At 50.6% G+C, this 18,053-nt stretch overlaps 1 protein-coding gene across 2 annotated transcripts in view; it reads right to left on the minus strand.

Moving 5' to 3' along the window:
* Positions 1-14,279: 14,279 nt before the first annotated feature.
* Positions 14,280-18,053, minus strand: part of LOC116863012 (unconventional myosin-XVIIIa) — a 29,694-nt gene continuing 25,920 nt past the window's right edge. Inside the window, exon 22 of one of the 2 annotated variants that reach the window (XM_032850486.1) lies at positions 14,280-14,424. In XM_032850486.1, the coding sequence (XP_032706377.1) occupies positions 14,280-14,424 (145 nt within the window). The remainder of the gene's footprint in view (positions 14,425-18,053) is intronic. The other variant, XM_032850485.1, reaches the window with a different exon arrangement.

The raw sequence follows: 18,053 nt of genomic DNA on the forward strand, positions 1-18,053 counted from the left end.
AAAAGTTCATTTATTACTGTTTAGTAAACCCTCAGTCATGAGACCCTTCAGATGTATATCTGTGGTTCCTATGCTTGGGGGATGATTGTCAACATGTGTCTTGGGGTGGGGTGGGTAGAGATAAAGGAAGTTTCCAAAGGAATTTTTATATGTTAAAGAAGACTTACAGGATCCTGGAGGGTTGGGCTAAGATTGCCTTTTGCCTTTAGCAAGGTATTAACATCCAGGCAGCTGAGGCCGTAGAGGAATGTCCCTAGCCTGTTTCCAGGACTTGTCAATGGGCTGTAGATAGTAAGGATATGTAATAATTTTTCTTCTGCCTTTATTTCCCACATCAGTTTCACACCATTTTTAAAAAATAATTTTAAAAAAGATTTTATTTATTTATTTAACAGAGAGAGACACAGTGAGAGAGGGAACACAAGCAAGGGGAGTGGGAGAGGGAGAAGCAGGCTTCCCGTGGAGCAGGGAGTCTGATGTGGGGCTCCACCCCAGGACCCTGGGATCATGACCTGAACCGTTAATGACTGAGCCACCCAGGCGCCTCCCACACCACCATGTTTTAATCACATCACAAACATGGTTTGAGGGTACTTACTACCTAAGGGAGGGTACTTAGGGGTGCCTGGATGGTTGAGTCAGTTACGCGTCTGACTCAGTTTCGGCTCAGGTTGTGATCTCAGGGATGTGATCTCAGGGTCATGAGATGATCTCTGGAGTCTGGCTCATGTCCAGCGGGGAGTCTGCTTAAGACTCTCTCTCCCTTGGGGCACCTGGGTGGCTCAGTGGGTTAAGCCTCTGCGTTCAGCTCAGGTCATGGTCCCTGGGTCCTGGGATCCAGCCCTACATGGAGCTCTCTGCTCAAAAGGGAGCCTGCATCCCCCTCGCCCTCTGCCTGCCTCTCTGCCTACTTGTGATCTCTCTCTCTCTCTGTGCCAAATAAATAATAAATAAAATCTTAAAAAAAAAAAACCTCTCTCTCCCTGCCTTCTGCACACCCCCCACCCAATAATAAATAAATAAATCTTTAAGAGAGAGAGAGAGAGTGCACTTAATGCCATGGAACTGTTACACTTAAAAATGATTAAAATCATACATTTCATGTTTTGTATGTTTTACCACCATAAAAAAAATGGGAATAATAATACGGACTAACTTTACAAGAGTGTGTGGGGATCGAATGAGATCATTTATCCCATCCACAAATATTTATTGAAATTCCGCAGTGTGGTGGGGACTGTACTAAGCATTGTGGATGTACCTGTGAACAAAATTTTGCTCTTGTGGTGTTCACCCAGTCCAGTGAAAAGACATAAACAATATGTATGAGTAAATGATATCCTAATGTGGAAGGTGACAAGTGTGTTGGGAAAAAGAGCAGGGCAGGGAAGACAGAGGATGCTGGGGGAGGGGTGCCCTCTGCCACAGTGGTGATCGGGGTGATGGGGTGATGGTCGTCTGGGCGGGGGACACTCAGTAGGGATGGGCATTGGAGCAACCCCTGGAAGAGAGGGAGCACACCATGAGGAGATCGGGATATGTGTAGGAGAATGTGGTCAGCTGTAAAGCGAGGTATTGTGTTATTACCAAGAGAGAGATAAATGGGGTTACAGAGATCATCGGAGGAACGTGCCATCTTTAAGGCTGGCAAAATTGGGGAGAAAGGGTGTTGGGAACCTCTCCCTCTCATTCAACGGCTTCCTGCCCGTAGTTCCCTTTGCCTCTGCTTCTCCCAGTATGGCCCTCCTCCCCCAGCCAGCTGCAGCTCCCCTTCCAAAATATCCAGTCTTATTCAGCTTGCTGGTGACAGTAAAGGAGGGGACCAATGTCTAGAAGAGGCTGAGAAAGGACAAGTGGGGGATGCTGACACAAGCCCTGCCCAAACTGGTGTGTCCTAGAAACCCGAATGCCGGGGAGGGGTGCAGCGGGGGCGGGTGGGGGTGGGAAGGGGTGTGTGTATGTGGGATTGATGAGGTCAGGGCGAGGAGTGGAGACAAAAAGGAACTGGAGAAGAAACTGGTAATATGCAGGCCAAGAAGGCAGGTGAGGACCTCCAGGGAGGCTGCCTGTCCCCAAAGCCAGAGGAAATTGGTCTGGAATGGCCAAGAGCATTTCTTACTGATGCTGGGGTGGGGTCCTAGAGGCAAAGAGGGGATATAGGGACAGAGGAGAGGAAATGCCACTGAAGAAGGCAGGGGTGGGGGTAGGGAGACAACCAGAGGGTTTTAGAACCACTAAAGCATTTGCTAAAACAGACCCACCAACATTATCTCCCTGCTTCCCTCCTGCCCTCCCCCCTGTAGCCAGGCACCCCTTTCAGGCAGACCCTACATATCTTCAAGATGGAGGAAAATCACAGCGCATCGGGTGGGCAATGAGAGACCTCTGGAAGGGCAGCTAGGGTCTGCACAGGCTGCAGGGGAGAGATAAGGGCAGAGAAGGGAAAGAGGCCGGCATGGTTGCCAACCAGACTAAGGAAAACAGAGGCAGGCTAAAAATAGGTTGGGGGGTGGGGAGGGAAGAAAGCCAGTCCAGAAAAGAAGGGAAAGCAGAAGCAATCGATGCCATTGAGACTCTGACCCAATTCTTCATCTCTCAGCTTCACCAAACTGAAAAGCTAAAGAGGGATATGGGGAAAGGGAAAGACTGGCGCGGAGGGGCCAGAGTCAGAGGAAAGAATTGGAGTCCTAAGACCTAGGCGGCTGAGGAGCACAAGTCAGTAATCATGGCCCTGAAAAGAGGGGGTAACGTGTAGGTAGTGCTCGAGTACTTGCGGGAGTCTGGTATCCCGGGACGGGCTTAAGAGGTTAAGGAGTGTGAGTATGACTTGGATGGAGGAGGATCAACTGTCTAAAAAGGTAACGGGAAGCAGGAGGTTCAACTGTCTAAAAAGGTAACGGGAAGCAACAAGGACGAGTTAGTCTGGAGACTGTAAGTGAGGGTGACTTGATACTTGACTTTTACTTCCCAGAAAGGTGATGAAAGAGAATTTGCGGGGTGCCTGGGTGGCTCAGTGGGTTAAAGCCTCTGCCTTTGGCTTGGGTCATGATCCCGGGGTCCTGGGATTGAGCCCCACATCGGGCTCTCTGCTCGGCGGGGAGCCTGCTTCCCCTCCTTCTCTCTCTGCCTGCCTCTCTGCCTATTTGTGATCTCTGTATGTAAAATTAAAAAAAAAAAATCTTAAAAAAAAAAAAAGAGTATTTACTTATGAGATATTGTCTTTCAATGGTGGGCTTCCAGGGCAACAAGAGGGATCTGGGTTAGACTGCAGGGAATCTCTGCCACTAAATAGATTAGTGAGACACTAACAAAGGTACCTAAGTATTCTTAGGGTCCTTTCCTTGGAAATCTTTAACAGCGAGAAGCCCTTCCATCTGGGCTTATGGAGGCTTTCCTGAAGGCCAGAGCCTCCCCATAAACCTCGGGAAGACTTCTGGCTGGAGAGGAGATCTGGGATTTTTAGAACCCTTGAGGTAGGGTCTGAAATGGGTTTCTGGATCCAGGCCAATGGCGGGGCAAATGTAAGCATCTGGGGCTGGCAGTGGGGGTGGGGGTGGGGCGAAGGGGAGGCACAAGGTGGGCTGGATCTGTCAAGCACGGAGAAATGCAGAGACCAGGGGCAGGATTCTAATGGGCAGGACCCAGTGGCATTTGCATAACTTTGAATAATGAATAAGCCCAGCTCTGGGGCTCCTAGTCGGCATGCTCATCTGCATCTTTATTAAGCTTTATAAATGATTCAGCTCCCTACCCCTTCCCCCCAGCCCCTGCCCAGCCTGCCCCAAGCATCAGGGTAGTTGATTGCTCATTATTTTAGACTAGATTTGTTTCACCAACATTCAGTGAGGCATGGAGTGGGGGACACAGGAGGGAGGAATGAGTCCAAAAGGCAGGCGGAGTGGAAGGGTAGGGGAAGAACAGAAGCAGCAGCTACGGGCTGTGAGCTAGGGACCCGGGTGTAATTCTCTAAAAGTCTCCTGGGGCCGACATCTTCCGGAAGGAGACGTTTCTTAGATGTCCCGAAATGTGCGCTGGGTTCAAGTCCCATTCAATCCCCGGTTTCCCTCGCATCTGCTGCGAAGCTCCTGACGTGCCCCTTGCTCAGTTCCATTGTGGTGTTGAACCACAGGAGCAGCCAAATGAGTACAGCCCCCAGGGAAGTTCTCACTTTTTCCTGAGGCTGGAATTTTGCTATTTTCACCCTCCCCCCCTCCAAAATCTACTACGCTTGCAAGGTAAGAACCGGCACCAGGCATACTAAGGGAAGACATACATGATACGTGAATTTGTCAGGGAAAAGAAGGCCTGTGTCCACAGAGAGTTCGAGCCCCTCTGAAGGTGAAGGCTGGAGAAGGTGGGCAGCCCTCCATGCCTCTGGGTAGGCATGGGAGTGTCACATGCCCTGGGACCTGCCCCGGGGACCGGCTAGAGGCAGGCTGAGATATTAAAAGCCGAGGCAAGGAGGAGTTGGTAGGAAATGAGTGGGGGGAAAGGTAGATCATTTCTCAACCCTGGCCGCACAGTAACATTACTCAGGGAGCAAAGAAATATGATGCTTGGGACCCACTCAAGACCAATTAAATTGGAATCCCTGAATAAGAAGGCCCTTAAGCACAGTATTTTTTTTTTTTTAAGATTTTATTTAGTTATTTGACAGAGAGATCACAAGCAGGTGGAGAGGCAGTCAGAGAGGAGGAAGCAGGCTCCCCGCTGAGCAGAAAGCCCGATGCGGGCCTCGATCCCAGGACCCTGGGACCATGACCCGAGCCGAAGGCAGAGGCCTTAACCCACTGAGCCACCCAGGCGCCCAGCACAGTATTTTTTTTAAAAGCTCCTCAGTGTTGTTTGGATCCTAATTTGGACATATTTTAATTTTATTTTTTTAACAAATTTTTTTAAGATTTTTATTTATTTATTTGACAGAAAGAGATCACAAGTAGGCAGAGAGGCAGGCAGAGAGAGAGAGAGGAGGAAGCAGGCTCCCCGCAGAGCAGAGAGCCCGATGTGGGGCTGGATCCCAGGACCCTGGAATCATGACCTGAGCCGAAGGCAGAGGCTTTAACCCACTGAGCCACCCAGGCACCCCTGGACATACTTTTAAAGTTACACACACACACACACACACACACACACAATTATATATTAAAAGATGTATAATTATTAATATGTAAAATAAAATCAGAGAAATCTAAACATTGGCTATTTGGTATTAGGAAGTTATTGATAATTTATTTAGGTATGGTAAGAGTATTGTGATTACATTTTTTTAAAGTCTTTTTAAAAAATTAATTTATTTAAGATAAGAGAAAGTGTGAGCCAGGGAAGGGGCAGAGGGGGAGAAGGAAAGTCCTCAAGCAGACTCCTCACTGAGCACAGAGCATGACGTGGGGCTCGATCCCAGGACCCTGAGATCACCACCGGACCCCAAATCAAGAGCCGGCCGCTTGACCAACTGAGCCACCCAGGCATCCCTAGAGTAATTTTCTTTTCTTTGAGGGATAGACACTAAAGTATTTCCTAACGAAGTGATAGCCTACCTGGGATCTACTTCAAAAATCACCGAGTGAAGGGAACGGGAAAGTGGGTGGGGGGGTAGATGAAACAAGATTTGCTCAATGTTGCTAACAGTTGAAACTGCTTGATAGACAAAGAAGTTCATTATATTATTCTTTTTACTTGTGTACAAAACATAATAAAGGGAGCTCCTTGAGCCTGTCTCCCTCCTCCCCTCCCTCCATCTCTCCCTTCCTTCCTTCCTTCCTTTCTCTTTTAGAGAAAGAATGAGGAAGAGAGAGTCTGAGCAGGGTGGGGGAGGGGGCAGAGGGAGAGAGAGAATAAGAAGGTGCCATGCTCAGTGCAGAGCCCAATATGGGGCTCTGTCTCTCCACCCTGAGATCATGATCTGGGCAGAAATCAAGAGTCTGAGACTTAATGGACTGAGCCACCCAGACACCCGGTCCTTGAGTGTTTTCTATATGCACCAGGATAAGAACCACCCAGCCAGGCATTCAGCAGGAAAGGGGACACCATGACACCTCTGTGAGCACAACTGGACGCTAAATGATAGGTGAGGGTCCTGGCCACAGGCAGAGCAGCAGAAACCACTTGGGGGAAATGGTACCTGGTAATTAGGGATGAAGTTGGGGATGGGGGGTGTGCAAGGGCTCTCAGGCTTCTTCTCTAGTCAGCACAGCTTCTGAATTCCCATGCTCTGTGCCCCAAGGTGCGGGGGTGGGGAGTGTCGGGGTGGGGGGTGGGCGTGGGGGAGTGGGGTTGGTTGCTGGACCAAGGGGAGCCACCTGCCTGAGGCACCCGGAGCAAGAAGTCAGCTTCACTTCAATCTCAGTTCCCGCCTTCTCCTGATTGACTCCACAGGAGCTGGACGGGCATCTCAGAGGGCACCCCCACGTCCCCAACCGCCGTCACCACTGCTTCCCTGCGCTGTCACTCCCCCGATGGGCTCATCTGCCTCTGTCAGTGAACATTAGCCCAGCTGACTTCATCAAGGAGGTGAGGGGAGGCAACACAAACCCACAGAAGACTGGGCACCCAGGCACCCACTCTCAAGGGCTGCTGGCAGAGCTGTCTGAGCTGCCAAGAGAGTCTCTGTAACTCGGTCTCATTTGCATATCACTCCTTTAATGAACAATTCAAATGAATCCCAAATTTTCAGTTCTCTACTATCCACGACTGGTTGATGGCCTCCCATTTGTCCCTGACATGGACCAACAATTCGCACGTTCTCCACGTGCTCTTCCGAGATAACTTCCTGCCCAGCGCAGGTGAATGAGACCCCCCCCACCCCCGTGCCCCTCCCATGCGGAACTCAGCCCTGCCCAGGTCCCCACCGCCACCTCCACCCAGCAGCACCACCGGTTCAGTATCAGGCTCGCTTTAGGGGGGCTTCGATCTGTCTTCTCCGCTCCATTACCTTTCCCTGATGGCCTCCAGGGGCTGGGGAGGGGGGAGACGTGGAGGGGGTCTATTTAAAAGATTTTTGGAATCTGTGCCCGCGCATCACCCGCTGCCATGAGTTATTTCAGCGCCGATGTTTGTCTCGAGCTGATTATTCCAGCCTGAGAACAGGTGGAGCAGCCTGCGGTGGCTTATTCGTCAGCCAAGGCCATCTGTTCCCAACAAGCTGAGATTTGTAGCTGATTTCTACTGGGGAGCAAGGAGTGGGGGCGGGGAGGGAGAGGAAACTCATGTGTCCCAGGGGACTAACTCCTCCTGGATCTTCTGCCATGCCCTTTCTAATACCTCTACCTTCTCATCTTCTCAGAGAACTCACTAGTCCCTTGACTTTCTGAAAGAGCAAACATAGTTTTTCCTTCAGGGCCTAAATCTTCTTAGATGGAGTCCGGTCTGAGAAGCACAAATCCATCCGCCCGGCACAATATCCGGCCACTGAACCACGTCCACCCGCAGAGATCTTAAAAAAAAAAAAAAAAAAAAAAAAAAAGGTATACAACCATGACGCACATATCCTAAATGACCTTTGGACTCCTGGCTTCTCCTCACCCCACTGCACCAGTCCCTTCACCCACAAGCGGGTGTGAGTCTCCTTGCCAAAACTTGTCACCTGCTGCGCTCCAGGCTGCACGGGGAGGGGAACCGTCTAGATGCTCTCCCCCCCTTCCTCTCCCCTAAATACCCTGTTCAGGTTCCACCTTCCAATCTGCTCCTCTTCCAGCTTCTACTCTCAGCCGTGCCAAGAGATGCCTGCTGCTTTGAAAACGGCTTTCCCGGAGCAAGGGATCTAAGCGGTTTCTAAGAAGCTTTGCTACATTGGTTTCCCCCACCCCCAACCATCGGCTACTATTTCTATCTGTGAAATGCCGGGAAAGAAGCTACTCTTTAAAATCACACTAATATGACAATTTAGGGCTTTCTTTGGTGTTTGGCACAGACATACATCTGTAGGGACTTAAGAAAAATGATCTGAAAACTTTATAAGTAGAGATACTTCATCTATAACCCACATCCTCAAATAAACCTATTCTAATTTTTTAAAAGATTTTACTTATTTATTTGAGAGAAAGAACATGCAGGAGCAGGGGGAAGGGGCAGAGGGAGAAAGAGTCCCCCTCCTCCTCCAGCAGAGAGCCCTCTGTGGGACTTGAACTCAGGCCCCCCAGGATCATGACCTGAGTGGAAGGCAGATGCTCAACCAACCGAGCCACCCAGGCGCCCAACCTATTTCTAATTTTTAAGGTGCCTTCTGGGGTTTATCTATTTATCTGTGTTTTCACGTGTACCTTTGTCATAGGCACATGTCTTCTTAAGAACCAATTCATAGAGTTGTAAAATTGACTCACTTTCTAGTTGGTTCTCTAGGCTTATTTTGCCAGTTCCTGGGAGGAGAAGCTCATTTTCTGTTATTCAGTCTCGCCCTGTTGGCTCAGTATGTGGCCTACCAGAAAGAGCAGCTTCCACAGAGGAGCTCTAGGGCTTTCAGAGGCTGGCCACAAGTTCTGTGCTTCTAGAAACTTCCAGGGCAGTGCCACTCACTGGTGTAACTCTTCCTTGCTCTCCCGAGGATAGTACTCCTATGGGGGATGGAAGCAGCCCTCAAGAAAAGGTGCCAACCTGCCACTGCCACCTGTCTGTCCCCAGGACTAAATATGAGCCATAAGGCCTATTTCCCTGCACACAATTTTGCATTTGCCTGATTACCAGTCATTGATCTGTCTTTCAGAGATATAATGTTTCCATGGCTATTGGCCTCACCTTCTCATACCAGAATGTGTGTGTGTGTTTTTAAACTCCTTTTTTGGTTCTCTGCTTTCAAATTCCCTAGCGTCCTCTTTTCCCGAAATCCATTTGCTTCTTTTCCTAGTCAGATCATAGATGTGGCACAAAACATATAAAAATTTATTAAAATGTGGAAACTCTTTGAGTCTTAAGCCACCTCAAATAGAATTTGTCTGGTGTTGAACCTTAATATCCTTTTTGAGTTGTTTTTGTTTGTTTGTTTGTTTGTTTTTTGTAAAACTGTCATTGCTGACTTTTGATATCTAAAGCATATTCTATCTGCACATTTAAGTATTCCACTGGGACATTTATGTCACTGACTTCAATTGCAAAGCACACATCCTTTTTGGAATCTCCCTCATGTTTATGACCCATCACTGGGGTTTACACTACAAAAGACTCAATTTCTCTGTGAAATTCCTTCTAAACAAATCTAGCGTCCTTGTTAACTCCAAAATGACTATTGGTCTGGAAATCACTCCTCCCAGATCCAATCCCAGAGAACAGTCTGGATTTTTCCGTTATACTGTAATGAAATTAGACTGAGGGAAATATAGCTTAATATATGCATTCCGGGCCATGTGGAGCTGTTACTCATATTGTTGGCACCATATGCATGAAGCACAGAATGTGATAATGTATGGAGGGTGCTCTGAAAATTGTAAGGAGCAACAGAAATGTAAGGTTGACATTTCCCTCCAAATGCCAAGAAGTGTTTCCTTACTTAGGCCAAGCTTTGCTGAATACCAGGCACACAGCGATTAAAGATGAGGAACTTGACAATGATTCCTGGGACTCTCCCGTCTCCCTTTTCCCCCTGACAAGGCCAGAATTGCTGGGAGACACCTGGCCCTTTGCTAGAACCAAGCTGTTAGGACACACATCCCCTCTTTGAGCCTCAAGGACAGGACACTGCATGGTTGTGACAAAGGTTAGAAGACATAGTAAATGCTCAGCAAATGGGAACATAATAAGTAGATGCTCAGCAAAATGGGAATTGTTGTTGATTTTGTCATCCTTCTCATCCCTGTTTCACAATGACAGGGGGGAAAGGGCACCCTTCATTCCCAGCTTCTGCCAAGGACCTCCAAGAGCCCTCAAAGAGGCGGGAAAACAGTATGTCGGGCTGAGGGAGGAGACGGGTCCTCACGCAGACGGTCCTTGAAGGGCAAGGCCGATGGGCTCGGGGCCCCCCGTCAACTGCTCTAAGAACATTTGGAGGCGGGCAGCGGCTTCCTGGCCTTGGCCTCCCGGAGCTGCGGAGGTGCTGGAAGACCCTTCAGGCGGGGGCGGGGTCCCGGTCATGCAAATGCGATATGAATATGCTAATACACGGTTCCCAGCGAATGGGAGGGCGCCTTCCCGGACTGGCAGAGCTTGCGGGGTGGGACCGAGAGGACACGAAGAGGACGCGGAGGGGCCTCTGGTCTGCTGGACAGGAACCAACCCCAGACAGATAGACTCCCACCGCTTCTGGGGTGGCAGCCAGAAGCAGCAGCAGGCAAGGACAAATGACCATAGGCTGGGCTGGAATTGTGTTGCTATGTAGAAGGTGAGGAAGAGTTTCAGCCTCCCTGAGAACCAGCTCAGAGGAAATGAAAGGGGAACAGAAGGATGATGGTTAGATTTAAGGCAGCACTTTCTTCCAAGGATGACAGTGGGGCCCTTTGTTCAGTGACAAGGAAGGCAGGCTGTGGATTCAGCCCCCTCTCTCCCACGTGGGAGGCCCTTGGGAACCCGGCTCCCTCTAGTCCCACAGGGCCCAGCCTGGAGGACAGGAATGAATGATTGACTTTGAAAGTCCCCACCATTCAGGTAGGAGATCCTTTCCTCCCATGGGCCTCCTGGGCTCTTTGTGGAGGATGAGGACAGCAGACGGGCTGGCTCTTGGGGCCGGGAGGGGAGAGCAGCAGTCATGGCATCTCTTGCAACACGCTCACCGCCAAATTGATTCAAATTGGCTTGGATATGAACATATGATTAAAGGAGCGGCGTGATTCATTTATCAGGAGAGATTAAAGAGCGGCATCTGCGCAGCCTAGCTGGGGGACAATTAAGGAGCAAATCGCTAAGTGTCTGTGCCACCAGGCATGGGGGTGGGGTAAGGGGGGGACAACTAGGATAATCTGCCAAGGGGACACAGGACAAAAGGAGGTAGTTCAGGAGTCACTGTGGGCTGCTATCATTTCTGGGCATTGACCGGGTACCACTGGGAGCCTCGCTGGGCTTTGGTCCTCACCTCTCATCTAGGAGTCAGAGCAGTCCTGAGGGTCCTAAAATTGGAGAGGAGAAAATGTCGAGGCACCTTTGAGCCTGGTACAGGCATAGATCTGCTGCCTGTTTTGCAAGAATCCTTTATATCTTAGGGACCAGAGTTGGCATGAGTGTACAGGGGAGGGTGGGAGCTTATAGAGCTCTGAAGGCACACCCAAAAGGAAGTTGGGCTTTGATGGTCCCCTGCTCCCGGACTTCTCTGGGGAGTTGGTGCTGAGGGCATGGCCTTGGTCCCAGCCTGGAGCCTAGCACTCCGGGACAAGGGGCTTTGCTGCAACTTGAAGTGTTGGTCATGAGAGGCTGTGTCTGGCTTCCTTAGGCAACCTGTGGAGACCCCTACGACCACCCATCTTTCTCTGCCTCAGGGCCTTTGCTTAAGCTCTTCTTTTTTTCCAGTACACCTATGGAAGTACAAGCCTGTCTTTAAGCCCCAGCTCAAAATACCAGCTTTTAGAAGCTTTCCCATCCTCCTCCACCTGAAACTCCTCTCCCAGGCTCCCCCCATAATATGTGCGAAGCAACTTCTTTCTCCTTCTGTTAGGTCTCATGTAATTGTTTCCTTGTGGGTCTGCCCCAATCCATGAGCCCCTAGACGACAAACACTATGATTTACATCTTTCTACTCACGCAAAACTTGCACATACATATTAGTAGGTACCTATTTTGTATGTCTATCTTCTCCACTAGAAAATCTACTTTACGAAGGAAGGAAACTCATTGGTCCCCAGTACTTAGAATAGGGCCTAGGTCACAGCAGGCAGTTATGAAATATCTGTTGAGTGAATGAATCAATGAATAATATAAGCTTTCAGACTTGAGCAAAGCCCCCTGCCCCAGACTACTGTTGGCATCAGTATATACTGATGATGGTCTTTCTGGTTAACCAAAGGCCTGAGACAGTGTGGATCGACAGAGTTGGAATCTTGTCTGCAGATGGGAGGGATGGGGTCACAGTAGCTCCTGGGAGAAACAGAAAATGCACCCACCTATTTGAAAGCATGAGTAAAAGTTGAACATGAGGAGACAACAATTAAAAAAAAAAAAAAAAGGAACTTTACTTTTACTACCTTCTCTACTCAACCGGGGGAGGGGAAGCAGTGGAGAGAGGAAGACTTTCATTCAAGATGGACCCATTTTATACTCCTTTCCCAGTCACTCTGGGGGACTTTCCTCCCTCCTTCTCTTTCTTGACCCTTTCTGGGTGGCTGACATCACCAGAGCTTTGGTGTTAGGGCTGTCTCATACCCTTTTCTGCCTTCCTGTACAAACCAGGGGAGCCTGATTGACCAGTTATAAAAGAAACTTTATGTGTGCAGGGATTATAATTGATCACATTACAGAAGGTAGAGGAGTAGGAGGAGTCATTTGTTTTTTGCCCTTTTGCAAGAGCTGTCTCTTAGCTGACAGTGAGCAGACCAAGCGTAAATGGAGGCATGAAGGCAGAGACTGAACAGGGCAGAGAAGCCAGAACTCCCAGCCTACTCAAGTTGCCCTGTGGCCAATGGGGCTGGGGGCCAGAGGGAGTTCTGCCATGTTTGGTCAGAAAGTCTTATTTGGAATGACTAAAATTAAACCTAAAACTTTTTTCTAGTAAGAAGGACTTGCATCCCTCAAACAAACAAACAAAAAGTCTTCTGTAATTGGTGAGATTTAATAACCAGAGAAACCTCAACATTTCTGAGTGGAGACTAGGAGAGGATGCGGCAAGGATGGCTCACCTGATTACAATTTGCAGGCTCTTAAAAGGCGGTGTTTGTCTTTCTGGATCAACCTTCTCATCCTACTAGCTTTGCCTGCCCCAAATGACCTTCCAAAAAGCTCTGAGTGGTTACTGGTCTGGTGTGGGCGTAGACCAGCTACCCGGGCGCTTCCCCCCGGTCCCCACCAGAATCCTGACTCTGTTCCCCAGGGACCACCCAGGACTTTACCTGAACCTGAAGGAACAGGCAGGAAAATTGGCAGAGCCAGGAGGAAAAGGACATTTATTTCCGTACATCAGGTAAACAGGGAAGAGAGAGCACAGCCCAATGAGTACAAACCAACTGCAGGAGAGGGGGTGGGGGGGACAGCGGATGGGAGCAGCACCAGGCACTGCCCTCGGGCCCCCAAGTCTGGTGGCATTGGCGGGATGACCTTTAGGGTGGGGGATGGGGCTGTCGGGCCACATGTGGTCATGTCTAGGGTAAGTGTGCGGGGACAAGACAACTGGAAGAAGAAAAATGACTCCGGCTTAGGACACGGGTGGAGGCTTGTGTCTAATACACATCACTACTGACCCAAACCCCCATCTTCAGTTTTTCTGATCACGAGCCCTCCACCCATGGCCTTCCCTCTCCAGCTGGGCCTATGGTCCAGGCAACTATGACAGAGCGGCAGGGAAGCAACGCTTGGATAGGCCCCGCCCTGGTGTGGGTGGAATGGGTTTCGTCTTAAATAGGTCATTGCACTTAACAGACTGATGAGACAGAGGGGGTGGGGCCTGAAAGTGCCGGATGGTACCGAGGCACCCCTGTCTGTGCAGGCTGGCTCAACCCATACCCAGAAGCACCTGAGCGCCCCTCCTCAGGCTGACCGAAGAATCCGGCTCCTGCTCCGTTCACCGGTCTCTCCAGCTGCACAGAGAAAGGACCGCTCTCGGAGAAGCGAAGATGGAGATGAGATTCCCCTAGTCATTCCTGCAAACTCCAGCTGCCATCACGGCCCCCTCCCACTCTCAGGGATGCAGCTGTGATGGAGAGGTTGGGTATTTAAATTAAAAGTAAAAAGACAGCAGGCACTGAGAAGAGAAAGCCCTCACCCCAAGCTGGGGGCTGTGGGGAGGGGGGGGGCAGTAGGGAGGAATGGCTGTTCCTGCCCCCGACTCCTCCCTGTGGACACAGCAACCTAGAGTGTCCCAGCAGGCAATGTGTCCACCGTCCCTGAGCAGGGGGCTGAGATGGAGGTCAGCTTGCTGGCTCCATGCAGTGCCAAAGCCACCTGCCACTGCCCACAGAGTGTGGCATTTTGGAGGCAGAAGGAGCAAAAAGTTCTGTTTTCAGGAACTCCTCTCTGCCCTGTCCACCCCCCCACCTCTTCCATGTGGAGATGTCAGACACCCGCAGCGTGGAAAGCCCCCCAGACCTAGGGGGGCGGGTGTTTCCCATGTGGATCAGCAGTCTGGTGGGGGAGACCTGTGCCCTGCCACTTCCTGGGAGAGGCGCCGTGGCAGCAGAGGCCCGGGGGGTGCGAGAGGTACAGACCACTCCCCTGGGCTATGCGTTGGTCTCTGTCGGTCTGGCCTCTGTGTCGCTGTCACTCAGATAGTTATGGGAGTATCGTGGCCTGGAGGTGCTGTCCAAAGGGTCGTGCTCATCATCTGACCGGTCAGGGGCAAGGGACTTCCAGTAGCTGGTAGGGCTGCGGGGAGAGAAGAGCAAGGTCATGGTGGAACGATTCCCTTAAACCTTCAGCACCAAAGCCTCTGGGTCTGGGGAGGCTCCCACAACCCCGTCACAGCATTCCTCAAAAGCCACAAATTGAGAGGTGACTCCAATCCATCACTTCCCCGGAAGATACGCAGAGTAGTGACAGAAAGGAGAGCATGGTCTTGATTCCAAAAATTTCTGAAATTCCCTGGAAAGCAATGCCGTAGAGCTGTAGGTCTCAACCTAAGAATCGGCAACAGACTCCTGTGTCCTTCCCCCTGAGAAATTGTGATTTGTTAGCTTTTGGGTGGAACCGAGGAATTCTGCATTTTCAGTTCTTCCCCAGAAAACTCTGATGCTGGTGGTCCATGGACCACACTGACTTGGAGACTGCGGGTTGGTAACCTCACCCCTAACCATGATTCCTTCTGAGAGGGAGGGTCTTTCCCCACTGGATACTCCCAGACCTTAATCCTTTCTCTTTATTGTTTTCCTAAGGCCTGTGAGCATTTCTGTCCTTGACCGTGGCATCATCTACTCACCACAAGGGAAGGAGGCTCAGGATGTAGGGACTGGCTAGAATTCTGCTTCATGGTGGCATAGTCGTCCCTTTCTTGGTACCATAACCCAATCCTACAGAGTTTTCATCAGGCCTCCAGCTTCCTCTCACCAGGATGGGAAGGATAATTATCCCCTGGATGGGGCAGGCTCATGGCATTGAGCAAGGACAGAAACCTCTTGCTCCAGTTATCTTTTTTCCTTTTTTCCCAAAGCCTTAGAACCGGCTGCCCTTGCCCCTCCCACCTCTGCTGCCATCACTGGTTCAAGTGCACTGTAATTTCAACACTGAACAAAATGCAGCCCAGACTGTGTCCCCTCTCCCCCCGCCCGCCCTCCCCAGGGTCCTGCACCCAGAGTCCCTGCCCAGTGCGCTTCCAGGGACACAGCTCTGCCTCCCGATCCTAGAGAGCTTTCCCTAGGATAAACAGGAATTCCGTGATCCCTCTGCCCCCAACTCTGCTTTAAGAATCTGATGGGGGACCTTGTTTATTGGCCCCTTGGCAGTTCTCCCATCCTCAAACCGAAAGAGGGGGAAACAGTGTTCTGCAAGAAAGACCCACATTCTTAGCTTTTCCAACTGTGTTGGGAGCAAAGGGTTTGGCTATGGAGTACTTCCTGTGTGTGACACTGTCCCGGGCACTCTGGACACCCATCTTACTCTTCATGATAACCCTATGAAATGTCACCAGGAAGCTGGTTCAAAGAGAGGAAGGTTCTGGCTCAAGGTCACATAGCCAGTATGGAAATTTGAACTTGGACTCTTAGACCTCAAAGCCTTTTGCTGACTCCACCCTGCTGCTAGATGGGGTGACCTAAAGAGAAAACACAACCAAACCTGAATGTTCCCCGCCCTCCTGGGTGACAGCCCAGGGAGTATGTAAAGATAGGCCTCTCTCTCTCTCTCTGTGTGTGTGTGTCTCCCCGGGGAGAAGGAAGAGCCTGATAGAATACATGTTCAATTATGCAGAATGGTTCAGGAATGGGGCAGTCTGGTTAACAGTTATCATATTTCTCATGAATGTATTACCATTTTTAAAGGAATCAGAATAGCACAAAACACATTTCATACAAACTAGACTGAACGTAAATGAGTCTTACTTTGATGGGCCAAAGGCACTTAAGGACTCTAGGGTGTCTCAGGGACAAAATTATAAAGCTCAATGATGACTGTGCAACATAGAAAAAATTGGGGTTATTTTAGCTTTTGGGTTGTTTGAATTCTAAATTAGTGGGAGCCTGGTTTTATTTTCAATTTTTGGACAGAATTTCTGGGCACCCAAGTGCGAAGGTCTGCTGTTGGGCAAAGGACTTTGTGGAAAAACAGTAGGGTTATTTTGCGGTGGGGAGACAGGGGGCTAGGCAGATGCCAGGACTGCGACCCAGATGCCGACAGGGCATTGCTGGGTAGGGCCAATCTGAGCTCTTTTCCATTCTCGCACCTCTCCTGAGTTGGGCTGAGGCCCCCACTCCCACATTCCTGTGATTGCCAAGCAGACAGACGCCTGGATAAATGACAGCCAGGTTCTGACACAGCTCCATCCAAGTGCTGGGCAAGCGGCAGAGGTAGCCGGAGAGGGGAGCCAATGCCATGCTCCTCTGCCCTGCTCCGAACCTAGGTAGCCAGGTGTGCTACAAGCCAGGCTCCTTTGTGGCCTCTGGAGCCACAGCTGTAGAGTCAACAGCCAGCGCCTTGCCCCCTCCCCAGGACAAGAGTCAGGGCTGGCAATGTGAACATTTTAACCAAATTGTTCAAAAAGCTTTCCTCCCCACAAGCCAGCATCTCCTGCACAACGCTGTCACAAACAATTTGGTGTATGAGCTAATTTCTGCTGGGTGAGCCCAGGGTGACAGCCCCCTCCCCTTGCCTTTGCTATGGATGAGCTCGCCTTCGGAGTTCTCGCTGGTCCCTGTCGCCAGATGGGAAGCTAAGCCACTGCTCTGCTCCTGGCCCCCATGCTTGGCAGTTTAACTACCCAAAGCCAGTTTGCACTGAGCCCAGCCAGGCCCTCCCTTCCCCGGCCCTTCTCTGGCTGGCTCAGTATTGGCCGGCTAGCTTCTGGCTTGGGGCCCACTCTCCCCGCTGTGAATCCAACCCTCTTGGGTGGTGGTGTGTAGGGTTTCGGGACTACTCCTGCTTTCCTGGTGGACAAGAGAACTGTGCAGGTGGCTGGGGCAAGAAACAGGCTTTTTTGTTGTTGTTCTTGCTGGTCATAGGATCAAGGGTGATGTTAGGCTGAGAGCATTGGGTCTGATGCTGGGCGGTGTACGATGGCCCAGCTAGGCCTGTGCCTCTCTTCCTCTCCCTCTCCGGTGCGGTACCCAGAAGAGCCTGGCCTAACAACTGACTTCCTGTGCTGGGGGAGGAGGGCACTCAGCAGGGCTGCCAAGGGGAAGGATGAGGAAGTAGACTTGATATTGTGACTCCTGTCTTTTCTGACAATAGCTCCCTAGTGCAACCCAGATGCTCCCTGCTCTTCCCAGAGCACCCTGCAATCATCAGCCACATGGGGGAAGCGACAGAGCCCGTGCTGAGCCCAGGGACTTGGTTTCAGAGCAGCTCAGGGTCTGAGGAGTCTGAGACGGCCACGAGCCTGGTCTGGGTTTAAATTCTACCCTCTCTGCACCATCCCCCTAATCCCATCCCATCACCCATCTCCACATCGCTGCAGGTAACATTCACTCCTACCTGTCCATTTCTTAAAACGTTAACTGATCCCTTTGGAGAGGATTCTGCCCAATCAGTGTACCTGCCCAGGTGCCCATGGCACGACAGGCCCACAGGCATGCGACAGGTGTGTTAGTTCATGCAGTGGCCATGCTCCAGGGGGTGGCACTCTGGGGTCACATCTCCTGGGAAGCAGCAAGCTTGCCCTGGGAGGTACCATGCTGAAAACAGCTTCATATAACCAAGGTGATCCAAATGTCACCACCCACCAGGGAAACTGGCAACAATGGGATTCCAGTGAGTCAGTCTTTGTGCCTTTCTTCTGAGACGGGGGTGTGGGCATAAAGGGCCTAACTGCTAGATCTCCCTCCCCACAGAGAGAAGGCTGGGGGAGG

Source organism: Lontra canadensis, unplaced genomic scaffold, assembly GCF_010015895.1.
Source record: "Lontra canadensis isolate GAN:19392208 unplaced genomic scaffold, GSC_riverotter_1.0 scaffold451, whole genome shotgun sequence".
Taxonomy (NCBI): domain Eukaryota; kingdom Metazoa; phylum Chordata; class Mammalia; order Carnivora; family Mustelidae; genus Lontra; species Lontra canadensis.